The sequence below is a fragment of the Notolabrus celidotus genome, chromosome 13 (genome assembly GCF_009762535.1).
Source record: "Notolabrus celidotus isolate fNotCel1 chromosome 13, fNotCel1.pri, whole genome shotgun sequence".
NCBI lineage: Eukaryota > Metazoa > Chordata > Actinopteri > Labriformes > Labridae > Notolabrus > Notolabrus celidotus.
The window spans coordinates 10,392,156-10,419,181 of NC_048284.1; the positions used below are offsets into that span (position 1 = coordinate 10,392,156).

At 40.1% G+C, this 27,026-nt stretch overlaps 1 protein-coding gene across 1 annotated transcript in view; it reads right to left on the reverse strand.

The window, feature by feature from the left end:
* LOC117824574 (nesprin-2) overlaps positions 1-27,026 on the reverse strand; it is a 113,859-nt gene that overhangs the window by 84,222 nt on the left and 2,611 nt on the right. The window contains 36 exon segments of the mRNA XM_034700107.1: positions 202-405; positions 793-894; positions 994-1,161; positions 2,709-2,867; positions 2,973-3,123; positions 3,208-3,366; positions 3,506-4,416; positions 6,523-6,673; positions 7,120-7,286; positions 7,495-7,615; positions 7,965-8,080; positions 10,663-10,996; positions 12,592-12,758; positions 12,902-13,057; positions 13,610-13,744; positions 14,173-14,922; positions 15,007-15,165; positions 16,252-16,419; positions 16,523-16,594; positions 16,697-16,834; positions 16,937-17,089; positions 17,176-17,360; positions 17,493-17,589; positions 18,219-18,387; positions 18,492-18,604; positions 18,759-18,923; positions 19,028-19,165; positions 19,244-19,357; positions 19,625-19,714; positions 19,956-20,056; positions 20,156-20,355; positions 20,469-20,665; positions 20,744-20,836; positions 22,378-22,455; positions 22,589-22,684; positions 24,731-24,792. Of these exon segments, the coding sequence (XP_034555998.1) occupies positions 202-405; positions 793-894; positions 994-1,161; positions 2,709-2,867; positions 2,973-3,123; positions 3,208-3,366; positions 3,506-4,416; positions 6,523-6,673; positions 7,120-7,286; positions 7,495-7,615; positions 7,965-8,080; positions 10,663-10,996; positions 12,592-12,758; positions 12,902-13,057; positions 13,610-13,744; positions 14,173-14,922; positions 15,007-15,165; positions 16,252-16,419; positions 16,523-16,594; positions 16,697-16,834; positions 16,937-17,089; positions 17,176-17,360; positions 17,493-17,589; positions 18,219-18,387; positions 18,492-18,604; positions 18,759-18,923; positions 19,028-19,165; positions 19,244-19,357; positions 19,625-19,714; positions 19,956-20,056; positions 20,156-20,355; positions 20,469-20,665; positions 20,744-20,836; positions 22,378-22,455; positions 22,589-22,684; positions 24,731-24,792 (6,539 nt within the window).

Here is a 27,026-nt window from a genome sequence, read left to right on the forward strand (position 1 = left end):
GAGTTTCAATCTGACTCTGCTGCTGACAACACAGCAAGCTTTTGTCTGTTCTATAGAATGTTTCTCTCAAACTTCTCTTGATCTTCACCTCAATCCTGTCGTTAGTTTCCTACATTCAAAATCAAAGTTTAGGGTCTTACATCCCTGAGTGTAGTGAATGAAAACAGCTTCAAAAAAATATATCCACACTTGTTGGCTCACTTTTAATTTTGCGAGGACTGTTGTAACATCTGGACCACTGAGAGTGAGGAGGGAGTCCTGGATCCTCTGGAGGGAGTTGGTGCATTCAGACATCCTGGCAGCAATTTGTCCCTTAGTAGCCACCATCTGCCTGTACACATCCTCGGCTTCAGAGGTAAGCTCCTTCAGTTCCTCTACCTTCTTCCTCATCTGGGTCTCCACAACCTGGACGAGATGACATCAGTCAAGAGACCTGTTGTGACTCCAGCTGATCATTGCTTACAGGATTCTGAGCACTGGTTAATGTGTTCATTGAATAACATGTAAATCTGGGTCAAGATTTCATCATAAACTGCATATTTACATTTAAATTAGAACTGGAAAAGTGCTAGCTAACAGTCTCAAAAGTCACATTAGCCATAACCTATTTACGAGGCCCTAAAACTGTAAAGATACTATGTTCACAGACAGTAAAAAGGGTCTAATGTTGATGTCAACAAGGCTGCAAATTAAACCACAGCAACATAAATATATGCTGCTTTTGATCATTCATTTCAACCTTATCCAGCTTTCCTTCAAACAGAAAACTAAATGAAAAGCTGCATGCTATACCTGCAGCTCCAGAGGAGGCTCTGTGCTCTGAAGCAGTGTCTGCACCTCGCTTGCTCTTCTGTGGAAACGCTCCATATTCTCCTCTTGAGCTGAAATCTCATTCTGGAGACAGTGAGGGGAGAATCATCGTTGTTAAAGCAACAGTAGAAACACTTCCAAGAAGTTGGCTACGACAGGTCTAAGACAGGGAAGCAGTTTTACCTGCAAAGCTGTAACATCCTCCTCTGTCTGAAAGGATGGAGACTCAGCAAACACTGATAGTTTATTGGCTATCCAGCTCTCCACCTCTCCTCCCAGCTGGAGGACCCCGTCCCACAGAGACAGGCTGCGGTGGAGGTTTTCAAGGTGAGAATCTGTTCTTTCTGATATCTGCAAGGATATGAGATGTTATGAATGTTCATGCTCATTCAACAAAACCAAACCAAACAACATGACTCAACAAATACCTGAAAAAATAGATAATAAGAGGTTAAAGCCCATAATTTAATATTTTTGGTACATGGAGATTACATTTGGGCTTTTTTGGGGGAAAAAATAACAAATATAACACATGCATTCATCAGACATGCTGAGAAAAGATTAACATTAAGCTCTATTGTCAAAACGAGCTTCTTTCAGCTAAGACTATTAGCAAAAGTGAAGCCTTATCTTCCCAGAAAACGATTTCGAGAGTTATTCACACCTTTGTTACTTCACACTTAGATTATTGTAACTCTTTGTTTGTTGGTCTCGACCAGTCTACAGGTATTCCAAAATGCAGCCGCCTGCCTGCTGACTGGTAAGAAACGGCGTGATCACATCAGTCCTGTCCTTGCATCTTTGCACTGGTTGCCTGTTAACTTTAGGATCCAGTTCAAGGTTTTATTAATTTTTTTCTAAGTGTTTAAATGGTCTGGCACTGTCTTATTTATCAGATCTTGTACAGCCTCACAATACTTCCAGAGCACCATCAAACCAGCTGCTCCTGGCAGTACATCTGTCCAGACTCTCTACTCGTGGGGACAGAGCAAGCGGGAGAGTCCAATGCGGAAGTGCTAAAAGCTACAGTTCATCGAGGATCTGCTTGAGGCTGGCTCCGGAAGCACCAGAAGTCACATATGCACCAATTCAAAAAAGCAGATCTTGGCAGCAGAAATAAACATGTTTACAGCCTGGTAAAAAAAACGAGTGTAGTCTGGATAGCTCATTTCTCGATCGGCTCACACTGTGAGCGGGGTGAATTTTTTTAATGCAGCAATTTCAAAGATATTGAGATTACGAGTGTTCCAATGAGAGGCACAGCTGGCTGCAAGAACCCTGTAGCTGTTGGCTAGGAGGCTCAAACTCTGCCTCTTTACGTCACACTGGCTCCACAGCAGCAATATGGCTGCCGCCGACGATTGGCCTCAAAACAGCTCTTCAGAAACAGATGGGTGACGTCACGGATATTATGTCCATATTTTATACAGTCTATGGGACAGAGCCTTCTCAGTGGTGGTCCCAAAGCTGTGGAACAGCCTACCTTTCCAGGTTAGAGCTGCACAGTCTGTTGAGCTCTTTAAAACACTACTGAAAACCCATCTTTTCTCATTGGCGTTCAATCCCAGCTAAGCAAAAATCCTTGGCTTTTTTAAAAACTTTTTTCACTCTTTTTATTTCCTAAATTGAGCTCTTACTATTCTTTTATTGTTTTTATTTATTATTATATTTGTGTGTGATTATATTGTATCTTAATAACTGTACAGCACTCTGGTCGACTGAAGTTTTTTTTTAAATTTGCTTTATAAATAAAGCTTGACTTGACATTTGCAAAACAGTGCAATAAGAAAAACAATGCAATGCACAGCTTGTTTTGTATTTCTGCAGCAACAAGTGCATTAACTATTAAAATATTGTATTGGCTTGCCATAAAAACAAACAGGCTAAAGAAAACTCACATCTAGCCAGCGATCCATGAGAGCATCTGCTTCACCATCAAAGGGGATGCTGCTGCACTCTGGGATCTGACGTAGATGAGTGTGAAGCTGCCTGCAAACGCTCCGGACCTCCTCTATTCTGTCCCCGAGACCGTTTAATGCGGCTTTAGATTCCTGGACCTGAAAACACACACACACACACAATACATTTAAATTCACACTTAAGCAATGAATCAACAAAGGGGGTGTATTCCTTCATCTAATTGAATACATAGTGTGGTGTACCTTAGTGTGTAGTCTCTGCAGGTTGTCTTTCCCCATGTAGGAGGCCTGTTCACTGATGGTGCTCTCTGCCTTCTGTAAGGTCCCACTCAGCTCTCCACGGATGCTCTGAAACCTCTTCAGCAGCTCTGTTAAGACGTTGCATTGCTCCAGCCTGAATGTAACACACGACGTAACACATGCTCAGCAAAATATCATGACTCAAGAAGGAAGATTAAAACAAAAGACAGAACGTCACCGTTCATTAACAGCCTTCGTCGTCTCCTTCAGGACCTCCTCCACCTCTCTGGTCTGGCTTTTATCTGTGGTTCCTGATTGTGAAGACGCTTGTTGGATGTTCTGAAGTTCAGCACGTTGGTCGGAGAGTTGACTTTCAAGCTCTTTGAAGGCACGTTTCCTGTAGCATGAGACATTTGTTAGAGTGATGGACAGATATTTAAAGTCAGCTTCATTACATAAGCAGTTTTCATGTCTTTCAGTCGTGTTACAACAAACATTAAGTACATTTAGTTTTCAGACACAGGTGAATGTTGTACCTCTGTTGCAGAGCTGGCATGGTAGGCTCCTTTAATCCCAGCTGTTCAGCTGCTCCCTCTATCTCCCTCAGTGCTCCCAACAAAGCCTCTCTTCTCTGGACCAACATCTCCCTCTCCCCTTCCTCTTTCTTAACCTTGCCTCTTTTTCGTCTTCTTTTCCCTTCCTTCGCTTTTATGACTCCCGTGTCAGATTTCAGTGTCTGAGCTTTTTGCTCTTTCTCCCTCTGTGTATTTGTTTCAGTATCTCCTTCCAGCCGACTCTTTTTGGCCTCCAACTCTGACTCCTCTTCCGTGACACTTTGAGACGAATGCTCCTGCTCCTGCTCTTTCGCTCCCTCCTCCTCTTTCTCCTCCTGTTCTTGCGAATCATACGATGTCTTTGTGTGATGTATCTCCATCGTATTCAGATCTCCTAACTCCTGTTTTTCTTCTCGTTCAATCATAAAGATTTCATTTTTTCTCTCCTTCTTCTTGGCCCTCATCGGCTCTTTCTCCTCAGCTTGCTTGGACAATGATGTCACCACATCCTGGCATTTCACCACTAAACCATCCATGTTCAGAGTCATCCCCGCAGCCTTTAAAATGCTGTCAGCTTGTTCCGCAGCCGTCTGCAACTTCCGCTGCCAAGGCTGCCTCTCCTGCTCCCGGTCTGCCTCGTTCTGCTGACTGCCAGGGTCTTGCTCTGCCAGCAGGGATGGGATCTCTGTGTTGACTTCCTTCACCGTGACCAGGAAGTGATCCAGGGCCCGGGCAGCTGTCTGGACCTTCTCCAGTCGCTGTCTGAGCTGCTCCAGATGATGGACATTGTTTTGGAGAGCCTGGTAGAGGGAGGAGGGAAATGTGGCTTCAAGCCCCCATCGTTCTTCTTCAGATAGCTTTTTCAGTTCAGCATGCAGGCTGTCATTTATCTCCTGAGGAACAAGAGAGGGATTAAAAATAATGTCTGCATATTTCTCAAATTTAATAACAGTTATAAAATGTACCCTAAACTTATTGAAAAAAATGGAGCCCAAAAGTTATAACAAAACAAGATCAGAAATAAGACATGCTGTATCAGTTACAGCAATGATAAAGCTTGTGTGAGGACCCTTCCATTTGTGTCAAATTTGGCACCCCCTGTGGACAAAAGCTCATCTTGTCTCTTCGTCAACTTGTGATGTTTTTTTAACAAAGTCAACCTGCTATTGTTTTTAATATGAAAATAAAAATCAGATAATACCCCTTATAAAAAATATTTGATGTATACAACAGCTGTTTCTGCAGCTTGCAGTCGCTCACTTTGCCTGACACCTGCCCAGCGGCAGTGGTTTCAGATATTATAAAAGATATTATATAAAGCACTGAATGGTTTAGGCCCAAAATACATTGCTGATCTGCTGCTACTGTGTGAACCATCTGGACCTCTGAGGTCATCAGATACTGGTCTGCTTTCAGTCCCTAGAGTCAGAACGAAACATGGTGAAGCAGCGTTTAGTCATTATGCACCACATATCTGGAACTCCCTGATAGCTGTAGGTCTGCTCCAACTCTCACCTCTTTTAAATAAAAGACTAAGACCTTTTTATTTGCCACTGCCTTCCTACCATATTTTAACTCACTTTAAATGAAATTTTCAAATTTTAAATTTACTTTTAATATATTTCTTATTTTCCTTTTCTTTTCTGTTTTATTATATTTGTCATTTTAATTGTGCTCCTTTATGCTTGTCTGAATGTTTCCAATGCTTTTAATGTTTTAATGTAAAGCACATTGAGTTGCCCTCGTGTATGAAATGCGCTATACATATAAAGCTGCCTTGCCTTGCCTATTAAAAATAGCTTCACAGAAATAGTCAGTCTTGTTGCTTTTGTAGCTCAAGAAGAGGCATCAGTATTACTTTCAGCCTGTTTTCTAGCCAGTTAAAAACTCCTTTCAGGGGTTTTAAAATGATATTGAAAAAGACAAAAAATTAAAGACAAGAAAAAAACACAAGATAAATATATAATTAACATAGCATTTGTTTCACTCTGCCTAATAGAGAGAAAATAATGGTGGACCTTTGTTTGTTACAGGCGAGGTGTTTAAATGCATTGTATTGGAGCAGATTGAATGTGTGTTGCCCCTCTCTTGGTCGATGGTTAAAGGAATTAACAGCAAGTCTAGCTCTTGAAAAACATACTCATGTGGTAAGGAAGAAGGATTCTGAGTTTGCTGATATCTGGGAGACATTTTTGAATTTTATAAAAAGTGTTGACATGGAGGAAGAGCTGAAATTGTGATGTGATGACGCGAATGACATCTTCTATATTTATGTGAGGATTTTTTTTTTATGCTACATTTTAGTTTTTTATGTTTTTATTATTGTTATTTTATTAACATTATTATTATTTTCAATGTAATTTTATTTATTGTAAGGTTTCGTCTAGAATTTTCTGAAAATGTATTTAAGCGTTACTCTTACTTTTTTATTGTTTTACTTTTCTGTATGTGTTTTATGTGTGTAATATTCTGCCAATATTTGGGGGGGGGGGGGATTTATGGGTCTTCTGTAAGTTTTGATACATTCTGTGAATACCCTGTAAAATGTGAAAATTAGCAAAACATATGCTTAAAAAAAACCAAACAGCATTTGTTTCAACCGAATAAGTTGTACAGGATAAAGTAAAGAAAAAGAGCATTTTTCAGTCATAATGTCTTAATTGACAATATTAACGACTGTGGAGCGACCTGCCTGAGGATCTCAGGCAAGCTGCATCAGCATCTTCTTTTTAAATCAGAGCTGAAAATATATTTTTATTGAAAGGCCTTCTTGTAATATTGTTTTATCCAAGATATAACATTTATTTTTAATCTATTTTTATTCACTCATCGATGGCTTTTGTTTGTTTTACTGATTTGAATTGTTTTATTGTTTTAACTGCTTTTAGTAGTTTCTCTTTTACTCCTTTTTTAGCTGTTCCTCTTAAATTGTCTTGCCAGCCCATATATTATTATATAATTATTATTATCATAATTATCTGAATAAATCATACACACACCTGTAAATCAGATAAAAATCCAGGTTCAGTCTGGGTGGAGGAGGAGATGTCAACAGGTCTTCTGATGATGCGGTCCAGTTTTTCTGTTATCAGTTCTATCTGAGCGTCTGCAGACTCCAGCAGATCGGCAGTACTCTCCAGAGATGTCATCCTGAAACATGCCAAAGAAACAGCTAGTTTAATAGTTTGAATAAGCTGCTATTATAAATGATAATAGAGTTGGGTTGATAGTTAAATCCAGCTACCAATGTGCAAAAAAATAAACACTTCTTGTTGGTAAAGGTTACTTTTTTTTATCAACTAGAATTATTGAATACTTGTGCATGTGTCTTTAAGACTTAAAGGGGCACTCCTTTAAAGCTAGGTTGTACAAGAATTGTCAGGAGTAACAGGAGATCCTGACTTTCTTAACATTAGCTAAACTGCACTGTGAAATCTACAGACGTGTACAGCATAGCTTCTGTGCTGGTTGTTTCTCAATACTGAGACCAAGCTGACTGTCATCCCCTGTGGGTAATACACTTACTATAAATAAGAACATCACAAAACCCCACTTCAAAAACACCAAACTATCCCTTTAAAAGAGCTGTACTCTACCTGCTCTGTAAGCACATTTGTTGACCTCTCCACTGCTGAGTCAGCTGCTCCCAGTCGCTCTCCACTCCACCTTTATCTCTGCCGTTAATCAGCTGGGTGTACTGGGATAGCTGGGCACGCTGGAGCTCACACTCAAAGTACAGTGCATCTGTCTCCTGTTTTAAAGTCTGTCAAGAAGGGATTAGACACAATCACATCCTTTAAATGACACGGGGAAGATTGACTCTGCAGGCTTATGACATATGACGGAGAAGCACAGGTAAAGTAGAGCTTTAGGAGCATGATTTGAACATTTGATCTTGTAATTATGATATCATTTTGATCATAAAACTGTGATGTATAAAAGTAGAGTGATAAGATGTTGCTGAAACTTGCCTGTAGTTGCTTCTTGTGGCTCTGCAGGTTGGACACAGTGACAGGCTCTGGGATGAAATCTTCTATAAGTTGTTTGTTCTTCTGAAGTTTGGACTGAAATACGGCGCAGCACTTTCTGTACCTGCAGAGAACATTTTACAGGATTCATTAAAAGGGATTTATCAGCAGCTGCACGGAAACAGAGTCGGATGAGAAATCTGTGACACCAAGTTCATCTCAAAGTGTCTTTTTTAATATATTAGGATACTAAAACAAGTTAGATGTAGGACTGTTGGATGTTTAATTCCATTAAACAGGTAAAGCCTGCAATGACAAAGTCATTTAAAGCTATACTGTATGTATATGTTTTAAAAAATGTAGAACAATCACTGTCAAAAGACTCTGCTCATCCAGACAAAGACACCAAAATAATACACTTTTGGATTAGTACCCCTGCTAATCCTTCTTCATTATGATGTCTCAGAGTTTACCTTTCTAGTGCTTCCTGTTCAGACGAGTGCTCATCCTGTAGTAGGACGCCTGTCTCTGGGATGACGGTCCACTCTGGCTCCTGCTTGGTCTCGACAGTGTTGCCCCTGACAACAGCCTGGGAGATGGGGAGAGTCACATAGTAACTGTCCAGTGAAGAAAAGAGGGAAAGACAGAGCGGCAAGCCTATCCAATTACTGAGGATTAGCACCCTGCAGCTGCTGCTGTGTCTTCTACAGGTCACTGAGAGCAAAGAGTCTGCTGAGGTTTAGTCTGATCTGCAACACTTGATGCAATAACTCTGTATTTATATGTATTCATATGAAGAAGTTTTGATTTATTTTTTTAAACATGGTTGTTTGTTTTTTCTAGAAGGGCCTTAGGTATTTTGTTATCATTATTTTATTCTTGTGTGGTTGTATTTCATATTATTGATCAATTTTTTTTTTACAGGGGCCAAAATACTAAAAACATTTTTATTCATGTGCTAATGTGCTCTGAAATGACAATAACACCTCCTTCAATTAAAAAAATCTTGTTATTTTTAGACATATCAAGATGTGGTAGAGATGCTTCTCTGAAAACATGATCTAAGACTAGAACTACTGGACTTCTATATAGTCAGTTTACAGTTTTTGCGATGAAATTAAACATACGTGATTTTTCTCCTTTTAACTAAATTAAAGCTGCTGTTGGTAGGAATGGTGTAAAAAACGTTACTTTTTTTCTGCTGGGTTTGGAGAAAAGGTCATGAAACCCATCAGTACTCATCATTAAGTGGAGTAATTTCAGACTATTGCAAAATCTCTGCATTTTCCAATGCCTTTGTATCAAGCAATGTTATTATCCCCCTTGTTCCAGTTATGACAGACCAATCATAGCTAATCTCCAATCCTCTGTCCTGATTGGTTAAGGGGTGGCCCCTACTACCTTCTCCGATTGGTTATGAGTCCGGCACTATCATGACTGCACACGCCAATCTGTGTTGGGGGGCTAAGAGGAAATCTGGTTGGGAGGGATAGTGTTGACATTTGAAGTCCCTCTCTCTGAACAGATGTTAACTCTGTGACTACCAACAGCATCTTTAAGTCCATTTGACCATTCTGTGTAAGATACTATGATGTGTATGATCACTTCTGTAGTCAGTTACAAAACTCAAGGCAGCGTGACTGACTACACAAAACTGAGTTTTTTCACTTGAGATAAAGTTGCATGCATCAAGATGACATCAGCATGGACTCACACTGACTGAACCTCTAGCAATAATGAACAAGTGACATCATCAATTCATGTGTCTAATTAATTCAGTTTAGACCACAGAGTGAATGAAACATGGAGATAGTCTCAGTGGCATCACCCATTGGTTTCTGAAGAGGTTTTATGAATTGAAGAGAGGATTTTCAACAATACTAACTTCTCCAGTAATGATCAATTTGTCATAACAGTATAACTTTATTTTCATTTATTTATTTATTTATTTATTATTTTTCTCTGTTCATTCTTGTTGACGTTGTAGATCTTTTTCTTTGTAAATTTTCTTTAAAGTGTGTTTCTGCATCAGGTATCAAATCCTATACTCAAGGATAAGTTAAAAATAGCTGTTTATTTACAGAAGATAGTCTTATATAAGAAAACTCATCCAATGCTGACATGCTGAAACGTCTTTGTTTTGTCTTGTTTTTTTTTTTTTTTCTTGTTGTTTTTTTTTTTTGTGAAAACTATTAAATAAAAAGTATTAAATAAATAATAAAAAATAAATACATAACATTAATTTACCCACAATCTTTGCAGATTATTTTAGTCACAAAACTACAACTTTGAGAAAGTCCCCACCTTACTTTCTGTCAAAATAACAAAATAAAAAATAAAACAAATATTAATAATATTCTTACAAATATTTTCACATTGGAAGTCATCTAACCAAAAAAATGAAGATTTTAAAATTATATATTTGTATGTAAAAAATGTATTTCTATGCAGTCAATAAACTGTTATTATTGTTTTGTCTGTTATTAATTAATTTTAAAAATCTTCCATCATGTGGCGCTGGTTTGGCCTTGTGGTTAATTCCCACACCCCATGTACAGAGGCTATAGCTCTCAAGAGGGCCAACCTGCAGCCTTCTTCCAGTGTGTCAATCCCTACTCTCTTCCTGTGTCCTCCACTGTCCTATCCTCTACCAAAAATATAACTTTGAAGAAAAAAAAATCTTGCTACATTAGAAAAAAAGAACTTTGATTATACAGTATGTACAAACTACAGAATCAGTCAAAGAGTTGTAGTGAACGTCATAGCCTTGTTGCCTTGCAAGCAAAAACAATGCGCTCACCTGTCAGTGGATCAACCGCGCCCCTAACCACACCTCACTCCTATGAATAACTCTTAGCCTTAGTATAAACAAAACTGATGAGTTGGCTTCACTCACTGCTTGAAAGAAACAGAGAAAGGCACCTATTGACAAACATATTTACATCTAACCCCCCACAAAATATAAAACACACTGATATATGCAATGTTGACATAAATGAAGTGGCATGACAACCTAAGCACTAAGTCTATACTTCACAGTTAGCATGAGCTACCTCTAAAGGGGACTCATAAGTATCATAGGAGGCACATTCTATAAGCTTTTAAAACACCAAATGTCATAACTAGAAGAGAAAAGAAAAAGTCCATAGAAAGAGAGTGCTCTCTTCATACCTGTATGTGAGCCTGGGTTGGCCGATCGCTCTCTGTGATGTTCAGCACACGAGCTGTCAGCTGCTGCTCTTTGGCTCTTAGTGCAGGTTTAAGAGTCCTCCCAGACGCACAGCTATTGCTCTGTCTCAGGTAATCTTCCCTCTCTGCTGGCACATCCTGAGCTTGAACCCTGTAGATATCACTAGAGGGCTGCACTGACACAGCGGTGCCCATGGCTGACAGGTCTTTCTGTGGGTTGTCAGCGCTTTGTTTCTGCGGGAGATTGCTGCTCCGCTGTGTGTCGGCCAACGTGCCAGTCGCTCTCAGCGGGGTGTTTCCTCGGAGCTGCTGTCCCCTGCTGAGTTAAGAAATGTTCAACAAGGGGGGGAAGTCGGGGTCGGTCAGTTAGAACCACTCAGTCCTACAGGAGTCTCATTAAGATTAATAGACTTGAAGGATTACAGAGAGACAAACGTTAATAGATAGGCTGTCTGTGCCAATAAAGCAATGTAGTTAAACTTCAACTCAAAACTTAGAGATGCAATAATTTCAGTTATTAGTCATTCAATATAAATAAGATGTACTTAAATTAATATCTGACAATGCTTCCTATCATTTAGTATGTTAAGCTTGGCCAAAATCTAAAAAACATTTAAAGCATTCTTTCTCTTAACTTTAAATGTAACTTTAAATGTGTGGAACTTTCAGTTTTTGTCACTGTTGGTGCCACCTATGGACAAACTGGTACCTCCTATGTCTTTGGTGATTTCCTCCTGTATATGTGTACGTCGAGTTTTATTGAGAAAAATACCATTCTTCTTCCTTTTCCCATTCTAATGCATAACTTATTGAGAATCTTTGTTGTGGAAAATGTACATTAGTCTATTTCTGCAGTGTGCTGATTGTCATTTGTTTGACACCTACCAGACATTAAAGATGACTATATTGAAATAATCAATCGTATTAATGATCTCATTAGCTTTGGTTTGTCATGTAGAGGTGTCAATATTAATTTGTCAGTTTCATAACCAATTAAAAACTCCTCTTTGAATTGGGCTAACACATATGAGGTCAGAGGTTTTTAACATGTACCAGAGCAGAGGATTTTAACACTGACAGCCTTCATGAGAGTTAATTCAAGGTTTTCTGATGATTACAAGGCCCCACTTGGTAAGTCACACTAGAACTGAAACTTAAAAATACATTTTACATGAGATCTGTCAAAAAGGAGAGTTGCTCCTTTTTTTACATGATCCTCTAACATTAAGAAAGGTTTTAAATTTCAATTTAAAACCATAATTTTATAAACAAAAATGCAAAAAATAGTTGGAGCCCCCTGGGTGTCAGGTCAAGAAAAAAAAAAAGTCATGTGCCAATCCATGTGTACAATTTATAATTGGCGTACAGATTTGTAACCCGTGGGTATGAATTCATAAAAATGTGTAATTGGTATGCATGGATTTGCAAACCGTGCAAATAGATTGGATTTTCAGTTTGTGCACGTTAGCAAATCATGCATGGGTGAAATTTTCATTCCCATTACAAATCTGTTCCCCCGTATCTGTCAGCCGTGTGCTCAAATTACGAATCCATCCTTACAGATTACAAATCCACACTTACAAATTTGCATATCATGCACACAGATTTTTGCATGGCTCTGTTTTTACTTGACTTAACTTGATTCAACACAGAAGTATAAATCAGCCTTTAGCACCCAAGAGGCTCCGTAGACTTGCTTTAGGCCAAAGAGTCTCAACATACAAACAAACAAAAATCCATGTACTTTGTATCTTAGTTTTCTAAAAGCTGGAGTCTTTCAATACTTTTTAAGATTATAATTTAATTGTTAAGAATTAATTTAAGATTCAGTCAAAACAAATGAATATGAAACAGAACTGAACTACAGAAATGTATGCAACACCTTAGTGCCTGTCTATAGTATGTTCTTACCTGTCATATTGCAGCATTGTGTCACTGGGTTGAGTTTCTTGTACTTCATCGGACTCCTTCAGCTGCTCTGTTGTCAGGCAGGAGGAATCTGTTGGCATCAGTGTGTCACTCAGCTGGTGGAGTGACTCAGCTCTCTCCTCCTCAGATGCTTCTTCATCCATGACGGCCTGAGTGCAAAGTCAACCGTCTGAGAAACTCACAGTGATCTTTCTTTCTGGCTACTTCATCCATTCAGCCAAACTTAACGGTCATACTACCACACACAACACAATCAGACGTTAATGCAAATGTTACAGAGTTATGCAAATACCTGCTGCTGCAGCAAACAGTCAGGGTCAGTCTGGTCAGTGGCTTCGTGCAGATTGTTAGTTTGTGTTTCACTTTGTACAACATTGAATGACTGCTTTCCCTCTCTGATCTTAGAACAGAAGAGGGGAACAAAGACAGCCATTTCTCTGCGTACATCCTGAGTGAGAGACACACAAGTAGACGCTTACATGAAGGTGGTGCCAAGTTATCATGCCATATCATAAGGACACAAGTTAAATACCGATTTATTGAGATTTCATTTAGTTTTAAGCGTGTGCTGGAGTGTTTACTGGTTTAAGTGTGTGCATGTTGACTTGATGATATACTGGTACGATGCATCCGACAGTTGGAGTCAACCTTTTGCATGGTCTTACTCCATAAGTAGCACACTATCGTGCTAAATAGCACTTAATTACACTTATTTGCATTATGTTGTATAATTTATGCTATTTCTGTCATTTTTAAGAAGTTTTGTGTTTTCTAAATATAAAAAATAATAACAATTTATTACAAATAATAAAGATATAAAATAACATAAACATTTAACATTAAAAATAAACAAGCAAATTAAAATAATAAATGGGTTTTTTTATGTTATATTTTTAAAGCAAAAAGAATGCATCTAAAATTATTTTCTTTTTGTACTGACAGTATTAAATCAAACATTTTATCAGGTGTATAAGTCTGCTAATTTAATTCCCTCTCATACCTCCCACTGTTTTCTGACTGAGTCAGAGAGGAGCATCAACTCCTGGAGGTGGGGCCCAGTGCAAAAGGCCCCAAAACCCTCCACTGCACCCAGGAACTCCTCAAGGACGGCAGGCTGCAGAACCTTTAAAGCTCTCTGCACAGAAAGACACAAAGCTGGACAAACAGGACTGATCGCTGTGCAAAGCAAAACACCACAGACGTTTGGAGGATGGGGCGAAATGATGAGGGAGGATTTGGAGTTCCAAAAGTCTGGATGTTGCAACATAAAAAGCAGCTTTGCTTTACACTCATAAGAAGCAACAAGGTGACAATAAGTTGGCTCTAACAGTCACTTTTAAAATAATTCACACTCATTACAAAACACAGAACTGATTTTGAGGGGAAATGAATCTCAAGTAAGGTCTTCAAGACAAATTTAAAAATGAAAAGTATTTTGCTGTTTTATTTCAATTTTACTGAAAGACTAGATAAATAACAGTTTACTTTCCTAATGATTAGAAACGATCAGTAAAAGGTAATGCTGCCCTCTTTATTCTCAATCATTCGATGTTGAATCCATACCTGTTTCTTCTTGGCTTCTGACCCTGAAATATCTCTGCCTCCAAACAGCTTGATGGCCTGCTGGATGCGTCCTTGCAGATGAGACCTTGCCTTCAGCAGTCTGCTCTTTGCCATCGACTGGGCTTTTGAATGAACCTCACTGCGGTCCATGACTGGTGGCAGTGGAGGTTTTTTGTCACTCTGTGGAGCGGCGTGTGGTTGGCTTTGAAATCGGACTTTGAATTTATTGAGGGGTGAGCTTTCTTTTCCCCCTGAGACTGGACTTGTCACATGTTTCAACAGAACTGGACTTGTTGCACATGTTGGTCCAACAGGAGCTCGGGTAACAGCAGGGAGAGGTTGATCTTTTTGTCTGGGACTCGGAGCTTGAGGCTGGGATTTGGAAAATGATGGAGGACGAATTATTGGTTTGGATTCAGCTTCTTTTACAGTTTGAGCGAGAGGGGACTGAATTACAGCTTCCTTTAAAGGCTGAGGCTGCTTTTGGACTTGGACTTGGGGGATGACAACAAATGGTTGATCCTTTGTGTTACCATGCTGGAGACCCTTTGTCCATGGTTTAATTCTCCGAGTTGTCACCTCTGCTTTGACCTGATTTGGGTCCTGGGTTTGCAGCAAAACATTCCCAATCCGGTCAACATGTTTGGTTCTGGCCACAACAATGGACCCTGACTCTGTCTGCTTCTGAGTCCCTTGAGGTTTTCCAACAGGACGCTGAAACTTAACAGGGCTGAACATTCCAAGAATTTCCTAAAAACAAAAAAGAAACATTTTTACCATACAATATATGTGACCTAAGAACTACACAAGTACCAACACATCGATCTGACTCACCTGGCAGTGGGAGACAGCCTCAGAGGTCCTGTCCTGTATGCTAGAAGTACAGAGGTGCTGCAGAGGAGAGGTCTTCTGCAGTTTTGTAACAAGGTCCTGAAGGTCCTGTCCTTCAGTCACAACATGTTTCTCTAGCTGCAAGCCTCGAGACAAAAGGACCTAAAACACAAATATATGATGTGATCTTTCGTTATCGTTTAATTTGAAGGAACTAAGCTAAAGCAATGGCTTTTACAACTTCCCATGATGCATTTGGGGCTTTTTATTTTTGCTATATTAAAGCCAAAGGCACACGTAGGTGGTCTAGTGGTAGCAAATGTATTTTTAGCTAAAGTTCAGAGTGTATGTACACAGATAACAAGCAATAAGAAGGGGTCCCATGACAGGAATAAGTAAGATTTTTTCCTTTGTGTTATTCTGTTTGACCATTGTGTTTAGCAATCTGGTGCAATTTTCCCTTAGCAATAACTTACCCATGCATAAGTAGGAAGTGTCCATAGTGTATATATAGATATATTTTTAAATATTGAATTGAATTGAATTGAATTGAATTGAATTGAATTGAATTGAATTGAACTGAATTGAATTGAATTGAAATTTTTTTTTTTTTTTAATTATTATTATTATTTATTTTTTTAATTGTATTTCATTTTATCCTTATTTTTACCTTTAACTATTCTATTTCAACTTTGTAAGTGCATTGTTGTATTCCCCTGTCTTTTGCTTTAAACTGCTGCAACAAGAGAATTTCCACCATTGGGGGATCAATAAAGTAAAGTATAAGTTTATGTGTATTGGGAGTCTGCACACCACACATTTCACATATCTGGCTACACGGTTGACTAATAACTCCTGGAAAAAGGTGATACCTTAGTTCAGCTCTCACCCCATTTGGGAATGGTCAAGGGGGGTTCACAATGAAACAACAGAAAGGAACAAAAGGATCAAATATGGGAATATTTACTGAAAATAAATTTGTCATGGCCGTTATTAAAAAGCAAACTTTTGTTTTGCATGTTTTTTTTTGTTTCATTCCTGAAAAGAATACTGATTTAAGATTCAGAGACAATCATAAAAAAGTCTACAGTACCTAAATTGCATCTGTGCAATATCTGTGACTTTGACTCTGCCATCATTTGCACAATGCATGTTAACAGAGGTATCAAAATGCTCTCCTGGCTGAAAAAGCTTCAGAAGTAATTTGTGATGGCTGATTAGAGGGTGTATAAAGTTTAGCTGGCTGACTTTGGCTGTAGACTCCACTGCAGGCCGTCCTCTGAGCTCTTTCATCTTCAGTTTCTGGTTACAGTCCAGGGCCTCGGTGCTCCAGTGGTCCAGCTCGGCCAGCCGACCTTCCAGCCTGGACGCAGCCCTCTGCAGCTCTCCACAGGCCCGCTCTGCTTCAGCAAGCATCTGTCGTACACATTCAATAAATCAGAACTGATCCCTCTCTGAGTTGTCTTGTGTAAGAGCAGCATCATGAACAGACTGGTTAGTTTGATGATTGTTAGAGCACCTGAGGGGATTGGAGGTCTTTGGATGGACTGAGAGATGAAAGGTTCGCCTCAGTCATCTTTTTACTCAGCAGCTGATCGAGACAAAGTAAGAAGAAGAAGAAGAAGAAGAAAAGAAAGTCAGGCACAGACAGATTCAACAATTGTCTCATTAATTAATTTGTTTCATTACTCACTTGTAGTTTTTGTCTGTTCGCCTTCAGAGGGACTGAGGCCACTTCTAGTGGCTGTCTCAGTAGCAGGCTGGCCTCCTGAGACAGTGAATGCACCACTTGAGAACACAGGGGGCTGACACTGGGCTCTGATGGTACTGCCTGAGAGAGGCATGCCTGGTTATTACAGATCTTGAATAATTAGATTAGAATAACTTCATGTTTGGGCCTTGTGAAAGGATCAATGAGAGCGGTGACACTTACAAACTTTGTCCTCTTCATGCATTCAGCCCACTGCATGTTGACCTTGCTGAGCTGATCTGCCAGAGCGCGGCTGGTTGAAGACTCTGTCACTTCAATGAGCAGGTTCCCCGCCTCGTTTAACCTCGCTTGACATGATGTCCACTCGCTCATATTCTGCAGTAATCAAAACAGAATAAAAATCTAATAGATCATTAATTAAAGGAGCAATACGCAATTTCTAATCAAACGTGTCGAGGTACCTGGTCTTGCAGATCTGTCCTCTGTTCTAGCCACGTCCGCAGAGAGGTCATACAGCTGTTGTAAGTCTCCCACGCAGACGCCACTCTCTCCATCGCCCCTTTAACAGCTGTCACACTCTGTTTTACCGTCTCAGCTTCGATTTCTGCTTCCTTTACTTGCCGAGTGATGAGCTGGGAATCTTCACCTGAAAGGGTGAAAAATATCCAGAGGTGAAGTCTTTAGAAATATGAAAACTCCTCATGAAATATCAATCTAGGATCTGTTGCTTTCATAAATGTGATAAAAGAAGCATATTTAGCTCATATTTAGCTCATACTTAGCGCTGCCTTGCTGGTGTAAACATTGGCCTTCTCCTTCAGGTTTTGGAGAGCGTCCATCAGGAGCAGAAGCTGGCCCTGGCGGTTGATTGATTCCTGAGAAATTAATCAACAGAAGTCAGCATTTTTGAGAGTTTTTCCATAGCGCAACATTTATTTCACGCCTCAGTTATTGCAACAACCAAGAAATAGGGCCGCACATTTAATCAAATGTGCTTTCCTTTCCTAAATCCAGTACAAGCTCCCACATAGCAAAATTGGTCTGGCCCGGTTCTGGCCCACAATACACTTAGACTCGGCCAACATAGAGCAAAGAATGATGGCCCTTAAGTGGACCAGATATAGTTTGCCAGAGATGGCCCACACATTAGCCAGCTTAATCACAAGCTCAACCTTAATCGGCCCAGATGCAGCATGGGCAGATCTGGGCCACATAAACCAAGCCACAATTGGGCCAGATGTGGCATGCCATCAAATACACAATGCCATCATGTCCACATCCGGTTGACATACCACTTGCCATGCCAGCAGTCAGCCAGCAGTGCCGGCTTGACGCCAGATCTGGCCAAGACCTATCAGACCAATTTTGCTATGTGGGGTAGTTAATCTGCATTTCTGTCATAATAACTCTGCTAGAATGAGCATAGTATATTTTTTAGAACTTGTTTAACATTTTTAAAGTGTACATAAAGTTCATTCATGGTTATATTGTTTCAGATATTTACATGCCACTCCTGCAGAAGCTGAGTCACTGCCTCCTGGGATCTGTAGGGAGTTCTCCAGATCTGAATTTTAGCCTTAATGTGGCCCAAGAGATCCAGCACAGTGTGACGCGATTCCTGGTATTCCAGCTTGATCCCTTGATACTTGGCTGTGACTCGGACATCAGTTAAGCTGTATCCAAAGAAGGAAAGAGTTCATGCAGTGTATATAGATAATTTGTTGGAACTAAATTGCACAGTTTCAAAATAAAATATCTAAAGATTTATGTCACTTACCGTCTTTTTACCTCGTCCAATTTCTCAAGTGGCACGACTACGCTTCCTGAGTTGTCCATGTTTTTGAAGGTATCGAGGATGTTGACATGATGCCTCATCTCTTTCATCAAAGTCTGAAAAAACAGCATCATAAGAATTTCATATACGACATCCACTTTCATGCCACAATAAGCTTTTAGGATTCCTGTTCATTATTATAGCGCTGATCTTCCAAAATCTTCTCTTTAGCCTGTCTAGCCAATCTGATTTTTTCAGAGTAGTTCTAACCTTCAACTTGTCTTGTTGAGCTCTCGCATTCTTTGCAGCATCAGCATGAGCTTTCTGTTTCCCTCCCTCTTCTGTTAGCGCGGCCTCCACACGCTGCAGCCAATCAACAACCGAGTCTAGCGGAGGAGGAAGACTTGAGTCCAGGTCTGCTTTACATTTCCGCAGCTGAACAGGACAAAAGAAATGCACACCATGTAAAAAAAAAAGCACATAATCCGATCACTGTATTGTAAGTAACTTTGTTGTGGTTTGTCAGTGGATGTCCTCACCTCCTCTTCCAGGCCATCCCACGCCGTCTTCAGAGCTCGCTGCTCCTGACTCAGCTCAGGGCAGCGTCTTATGGCAGCAAGGAGGGTCATCACTGGTTTCCTTTGCTCAGTGAAGGAGTCAGCGAGTCTCTGAAACACCTGACGATCCAAAATGTATTAACACCATCCAAATTATTTAGATCAGTTAACTTTTTCAGTGCTTTTTCTTTTCCTCACCTGATATCTTTCAGCAAAGCTTGAGTTTTCTGTAGCTGTCCGAGCCTCTAGCAGCTCTTGGTAGGTTTGCTGCAGCCAACAGGTCACTTCCTGGGCACGCTCACTTGGAGGGACCTAAAAGTTTAACACTGAGACTGTCAGTGAATACTCCTATGCTTCAAAGTAGCTATTTGTGTATTTTGTAAGAGGACGCATCTAAGAAGTATGTATTACACCCTGCAGTGTTTCAAAAGTGTTTCAAAATAGCAAGATAGCAATCATTCATCCTCTTAGCATCAACCACATGCAGCTGAAGTGTTTGTTTAGAAAGAGCTGCATTATTCTTTGCAATTTCAAAGACAGAGGAACCAAAGAAGAACCTTTTGCTCAGTGTGCAGCTACCTGGCGTAACGGTGAGACAGCGAATGCCGGAGCAAAGTGAGCAGACAGGTTGACAGTTGGGAGAGAAGAAGGCTCGATCAGAGGAAACAGCTACACCAGCACCCACACCACCAAAGAGGAGAGAGAAGAAGAGAGCAGGAAACATCAGTAACACCCCTGAGTTTGTCATGCAGGAGGTTGTGGGTTCAAGATCTTTGCAGAAAGGGTGGAATCAGTGGTGCTATTACTCCAGTTATTTAAGCAAAGGCCTTCAGGAGAGGTGGTGTAGATTGACAGCTCAGTTTTAGGAAGGTGTGACAGTGCAAGTACAAATACTGGTTTGGTTGTGTACCTGCAGGTGGTCATCAGGTGATGGCATGTCATTAGAGTACTGGAGAAACTGGGCCACATATGTCATTATGGACTTCTCATCAGGGTCTTTAACATCAACGTCTGAGCAGCAGGTAAATACAAAGACAGATTAAGTAAGGAACAGAGGCATTGATTGAAACTTTGGCATTGCCACTGATAATATGAAGAAACCAGCCTGACCCTGGGGCTCCAGCAGCCGGGGGATGTGGAGCTCTCTCTCTGCCAGGTGAAACGCCTCCTCCAGGTTCTCTTGGTTGCTTCCAGACCGGACCAGAGAGAGGTCGACCAGCTGTGGTCTGAGGGAGCACAGGATGGCCAAGAAAGCCTCGCCACTCTTCCAGCTCTTCTTAAAGTCCTTCACACTGAGAGAGCAACCAACCCTGGAAAGTGGTAGAGAGAGTTCAAAGAAGATTTTAACAAAAGTTGAGTGAAATAATAATTTGGGATTAGTGGTATATGTCCAGGAGTTGAATATATATGGTGGATAACCCACTTCTGGCACTGGTCCCTGACCCACATCAGCAGGGCCTTCTTGGCAGATATTCGGAAGCGTCTGTGCAGAGGCGATGTCCGGCCTGCAGGGACCGGACTGGCTGGGACCGGGCTGCCAGAGAAGGAGTCCAGGCTGGTCAGAGAGTCAAGGGAGGAATGACAAGAGCTGTAGGCGAGAGTGCTGGCTAGCTCCTCAATCTGAAACAAGAGGATGATATATTTAATAATGTAGCTGCGGTTTTCCATCTGGTTGCTTTACTTTTCATCTGTACTCACATGACAGTGGAGGATGATGGTCCATATCAGGCCGAGGATGATGGAGGGCCGTCCATCAATGATATCTGGGGTGTTTATGTTCACCAGTTTGATCTACAACAATCAACCAAAACAAATGTTACTGCAGCAAAGTGTAGATTCATATGAAATGTGTAGGGATGCCATATATATTGTCCAGCTCTTAATACCGATATCACCCGATACCGATATATTCAGGCCTTTTACACCAAAACTGTTTGGTAACGACATAACATATCTCCTATTGTGGAATTAACACATCATGCCTAATTGTATTGTTATGCCCCACTGGATGCATACGTACATAAATGCAACATGGCTTTCCAAATGTACACACTGTTTGTGCAAAATAAGAGAACAACTTCAACTTAAGCTTTGGAAAAAAAGTGCTAAAATGGCACTGCCATATTAACTATTTTTTAGAGATTTTAGAGAGAAACATTTTGCCTCAAAAAACACTACAGATCAAACACTACAGATCACTACAATATCAAAACAAGGAAGATGCATATCTTCAGTCCAGAATAGTGAACAAACAAAGTTCGCTTTTATTCCAAGTTCAATGAGTGAGGAGATGGTCCTAACTTGGCAAATAGTACAATCATTAAATTATAAACTGGGCTGCATCGCCCTGCTCTCTAAAAATAGTGCAAATAAAATCAAGAAAGATTCTTCTTGAGATGGGAGATCAAATTTGATGTATTCAAGGAAGACGCCTTGTTTCCTCCTCGCATAACCAACGCTTTGCAGTCATTGCAAATTGCAAATTTACGATTGGTAGGTGACACTTGGAAATAGTTCCAAACCACGGACATCTATCCAGAACTCTGCCGCCCACCTGCTCACCCACACCCGCTCCCGTGACCACATCACCCCTGTCCTCCAAAACCTCCACTGGCTCCCTATCAAACAGCGCATACATTTTAAAATCCTCCTTCTCACCCACAAACCCCTCCATAACCAGGCCCCCTCTTACCTCACCGACCTGCTCCACCACCACACCCCCTCCCGTAACCTCTGATCCTCCAACGCCCACCTCCTCTCCCTGTCACCTGACATCAAGCACCGAACCTGGGGGAACAGAGCTTTCTCTGTCACCCCAGCCTCTGGAACGCCTTACCACTTAACATTCAAAACTGCCCCAACCTGTCCACCTTCAAATCACTCACCAAAACCCACCTATTTAGAACTGCTTTCAACGTATGATTGCTTTTAAATTTGTTTTATTCATGTTTTTTATTATTTTGTTGTTTTATATGATATTTTATCCTTTGTGCAGCGTCTTTGAGTTTTTAGAAAAGCGCTTTATAAATAAAATGTATTATTATTATCTCATGCACCGGGCGATCAAGCTTGTTAGCCATAGTTAGCAACCCATGAGTCTAGCGTGTTGTTGTTATACGTCATCAAGCGCGCGCCTGTAAACGTCCAATGCTGCGCTCATGCAGGCTCGGAGTTGCTAAAGCCTACCGAACAATAATCGGTTATAAAAACCCAATAACGATAATTCCCGATATTACATTTTTAAGTCAATATCGGTCGATAATATCGGAGGGCCGATAATATCGCCCATCCCTAGAAATGTGTTGTTTGTTTTTCTCTGTAAGGAAACATACTGATTTTTTCTTGAGGAAGTTCAGTGCTGTCTCGATGTTGGCCCTCTGCTGGAATACTCCTCGGCCCCTCTGTCTTCTCTGTGGAAACACATTACAACAACAGCATTATTGTAAAAAACTGCATGTTTTTGTGGGTTTTTTTAGCTTTCTAATAGCCTTACACTCATACTGTAATAGTGTGATTACTGAAGAAAGCATTGTATTGTCTCACCATAGGCTGGCCTGTCATCACCTCCAGCAGGTCGAGCAGCTGTGATCCATCCTTGAGGTCAGCGAAGAGGTCTGACACGAAGGAGGAAGGGCATCTCTGTAACAATACATGAAGAGCAGCGTCACTCATTTATCAAAGCAGCTGCAAGATACAAGGAAATAAATAGAAGTATTTTGGGGTCTCTGTTTTAGACAAAACAGGAAGTTACTCGGGTACTCAAATATCATCTTGGAATAGAAAAAAATTAATAGAAATAAACGTCTCAAAAAAAATGGTTTCATGTTTTTTGCAACCAACTGAGAAACAGAAAGTTGAATTTAAAGTTTCTTATCAAAGCTTTACACCAAGTCACAACACTGACTGTTGCCCTCTAGACATAAAGGAAGTGTCTCTTGTTGGGGGTCGTCAGTAGACTGTTCTAACAGATGGCAGGTTATGAAGCAGTGGTTTCACAGTGCAGTCATATGTGCATGCGTTTATGACGAGGTGGCAGGATTCAGATTACGCACAGTTCTGCCTCACTGAAGCACTATTTATACTTCGACGACAGCCAGGGGCAGCTCAGTGTCTCAGGATCCATGTGAGCTGCTTCACTGGTCCTCAGCTATGAGTCAGCGTGTTTACAGGTTAATTAATATCTTACAGCTTCACCATACCATGACGTCAGGCCATTTTTTCCAACACTCTCTTGGTAGACATCACCAAAACATGTTTAAAAATACACACTTGTGGCAGGGGTTTCTTCTCACATCTCCTGTTAAAGCTCCTGTGAGGACTTTTACTTTTGTTAACTTTGATGGTTTGATGGAGCAGCACCTCCTCTCACTTCATGATCCTGCCCTGTATCTGCGTAGGTAGAATTCTATAACAGAGAAACCTTCTCCTGCTGTCTTTACACTCAACCATATCACTCCATGGGAATGCTTGCTGTGGAAATGTTAACAAAGGGTGCTCAATCTCATCATTGGGACTCTGACCCTGTAGCAGCAGTAACAGTCATTCAAAATTACTCTATAGAAATAATGTGCCTTCTTTCTGATGGTCTGGTTTGTAAGGAAGAGAATCAGGGCCTCTGAAAAAAAGGGTGAGCAAGCAAAAATATTTTGGTGTAATTTAAGTTAATAATAGTTAGAGATTATTTTGATTTTCCATATTCCTAAACCTGGAGTTAAAGCTCCAATGAGGAAGTTTTGTAAAAAAAGAAAAAAAATGAAGGTGTCATTTTTTTAAAATTCTGACACTAAAGTCAGATTTCTCAGAGTTCTGACTTTAATCCAATGATTTTTAAAAATGACACCGTATTTTTTTTTTACTGGCTCAGCCTCTAAAATGTTTATTTCCAGTGGTCCTTATCCTCTTTCATGGGTTTGCTTCTGTGGGTCATATAGAGACATCAGTATAGATTTTGCATTATTTCATAACCAGACAAAACTTCCTCATTGTAGCTTTAACTCCAGATTTAGGAATATAGAAAATCAAAAGTATTTCAAACTATTAGTAACCATTAGACTGACTATTTTATTCCCAGGCTGGCAGTTTTTCATTTTTTTCCTCTATGGTATGTTTCTTTTTTCTTTCCTCTGTCATTGTTGTTTTCTTAGTTTGTATTTGACCCTTTTTGTGATATTGTGTTGTGAAAATGAAAACTTCTATAAATGAAATTAATAGAATATTTTGAACCATGTGCAAAAGACAAAGGCAAAACAGTAGAAAGTCATGTAATATGAAAAAGTTTGCATACTACATGTGAACTGATGCTACTACAGGGTTGCACTGCAGTCTCTGCACCATGCCCTCTCCTTTCTATAAAATACTCATAAAAACTATAAAAACATATAGACAATCTCCAAAAGATGTATCTTATTTGACAGCTGACTGTAAAAGTATGTATGAGGTATCTTAAACAAAGCCAGAGGACTTAATTTAAATTCAAATATAAACTGTTTTATACTTTATGCAGACCAAATACTGACATGGGAAGCATAAAGAAGAGACAGTATTATGTTCAAAGTGTTGAAATCATACAGCTTTGATTTGTTGAAACATGTAGGTGTATGCCAATGTCCCTCAAATCTAAATGCATGCAGTTTCTGGTCATTCTCAATTCCATGAGCACCACACATGACAAATACCATGACATACCTTAGAGAGCTGAGCATTTATCCAGTTGGTAAAAGTCCTCTTCTGAATCTGTTCATGCTCCACTGTCGAGAAAACAGACAAAAAAAAAATCACAACAACAATCTTTACACGTTCAGGAGGAAGTGCGGAACCTTAAATCCTCTTTTGTGGATGATATGATGTAGAGGAGGGACAAAAAATAGATATGGAAATATATTATTGGAGACAATGTAACAGGATTTGGTATTGGGTGTCATATTGTGAGTGGTCCTGGGATTCCCACTCCTAATATGGAGTGTAGTGATATTGTCATGATTATGACTGCATTCTTCCTTGGGTGAGAGTTAGGGTTCTCAGCCCACTTTGGTTCTAAGAAAAATGACATGCATGCAATTCATCCTGGTTTGCAAACAGAAGAAGTTCTAATGGAACACACTCTACTACCATCATGCTTTATCATGAACATTTTGAAGGAATTCTTTATATTTTTATCTCCAAAATGAACACACAAATACTATCCAGTAATCCAGGACCTGAGCTCCCATGTCTGACACGTGCTGCAGTTAAATCAGTAATAATCCTGACACTTCATATCAACAGTGAGACCCTCATCTGAGCTGCAGGCAGGTAAAAGATACTCACCAGCAGCAGGGAAATGACAGACTCCTGGACCCTCCATGTTTTTTTACTAACGGTCATTAAATCCATGTATAAGAAGTGAACTTTAAATAAAATATAACTGCCCTCTCTCCTGCTCGATGACACGGAGCTGCAGGCTTCCTCTTGGAGCTAAAGTAAGGTTACCGGCTGAGATCTGGCAACAAGCCGGGCTGGCTTCCAAGACAGTGACAGACATAGATACTGACACTCTCACACACACTGCTAATATACACAGAGACACAAACGCAGCAATAATGAACTCTGAGACAGATACAGTGAGGGGGTTTTGGTCATACATGGTTCTTTAAAAGGCACTAGACCAGGACCTTTAATCCTCTGTTACCAAAATATTATCCTTATACTATTTATAACATTGGAAAGGCTTTTCTTGTCTCTGTATCAGGCAGCACATAAATAAATGGTAGTAGTTTTGGATGTGCCTACTTCAGCTTGAAGAGTGTTGGCAAGAAAAAAACAGGCAATTGTAAGGATAGTGTACTATGGAGCTGCGAACTGCATGCTGTACTCAAGAGTAGGATGGTCTTTCATGTCATCACGATGGCAAAAACATTGGCATCTTTTAATCTATAAGTGCATCTTAGGTCTACTTCCCTCTTACCTCCTCACCTACATTGCACAAAAGAACTCAGGATCTCATAATCTTCGATCCCAGGATCTCTTATTACTATCTGTTCTGAGGGTCAGGACTGAACTTGGAAAAAAGGCCTTCAGGTTTGCTGCTCCCTTGACCTGGAACGCCTTACAAAAGGATCTGAAACTTTGTGGTCGGAGAACTTTGAATGCTTTTAAGCTATCCTTAAATGACTTGGAGGCTGATGCTCTGTCTACAGATGTTGTCTTTAAATGTCACTCATGCTGTTTTTTTTTGGAGGTATTTTTTGTGTAGCTGTTCTATGCGTCTGCTATTTGTGTAATGTCTATTTGTAACTCTGTAACAGGACTCTCTTGGAAAAGAGATTTTTAATCTCAAAGAGCATTTCCTGGTTAAATAAAGGTTACAAATAAATAAATAAAATAACCGCATGTGCCCATGTCACTGTCATAAATCTCTAACCACTTCTTTAAGTATCTTTGTGATGACAGTACTCAAGTAGTAGTGGTAGGAGCAAGTGTTTGTTTTGCCATTAAATACAACCCGCAAAATGACATATTTAATGGTGCCTCTATTACAAACAAGCTGTTGAGCAAACCAGAAAAATCACTTTCAGATTCACGCACTCACACTCACTCAGGTTAAATCAAACCGCCTGTTTGTTTGAGAGCTGGCCAAAGCAGGAAACTCCCCATTTTTTTAAAATCACTGGACTCCACCCAGTTCTCTGACATGTCCAGCACAAAAGAAGAAGGAGGCTTCAACACATTTATAATTACTACTAGCCTCAGGCCTTCATAAAAAGTCTCAGTCAAATATGTTTTCTCATGGCAAAGTGCAATTAAAGATCTTTGTGCTCCTCAATCATTAAGCAATTTCGTGCTGAGAGTGCGTAAAATTTTAATGACAACATTTTTAAAGCAGTTTCAGTTTTAGAGACCATGTGAACTGCTTTTGCAAACATATTCATGCATGCACTTATTTTGCTGTATTGTTAACAAGAACCTGTTGCACAGCCTTATGCGCAAAATAGTGAAAGTACAA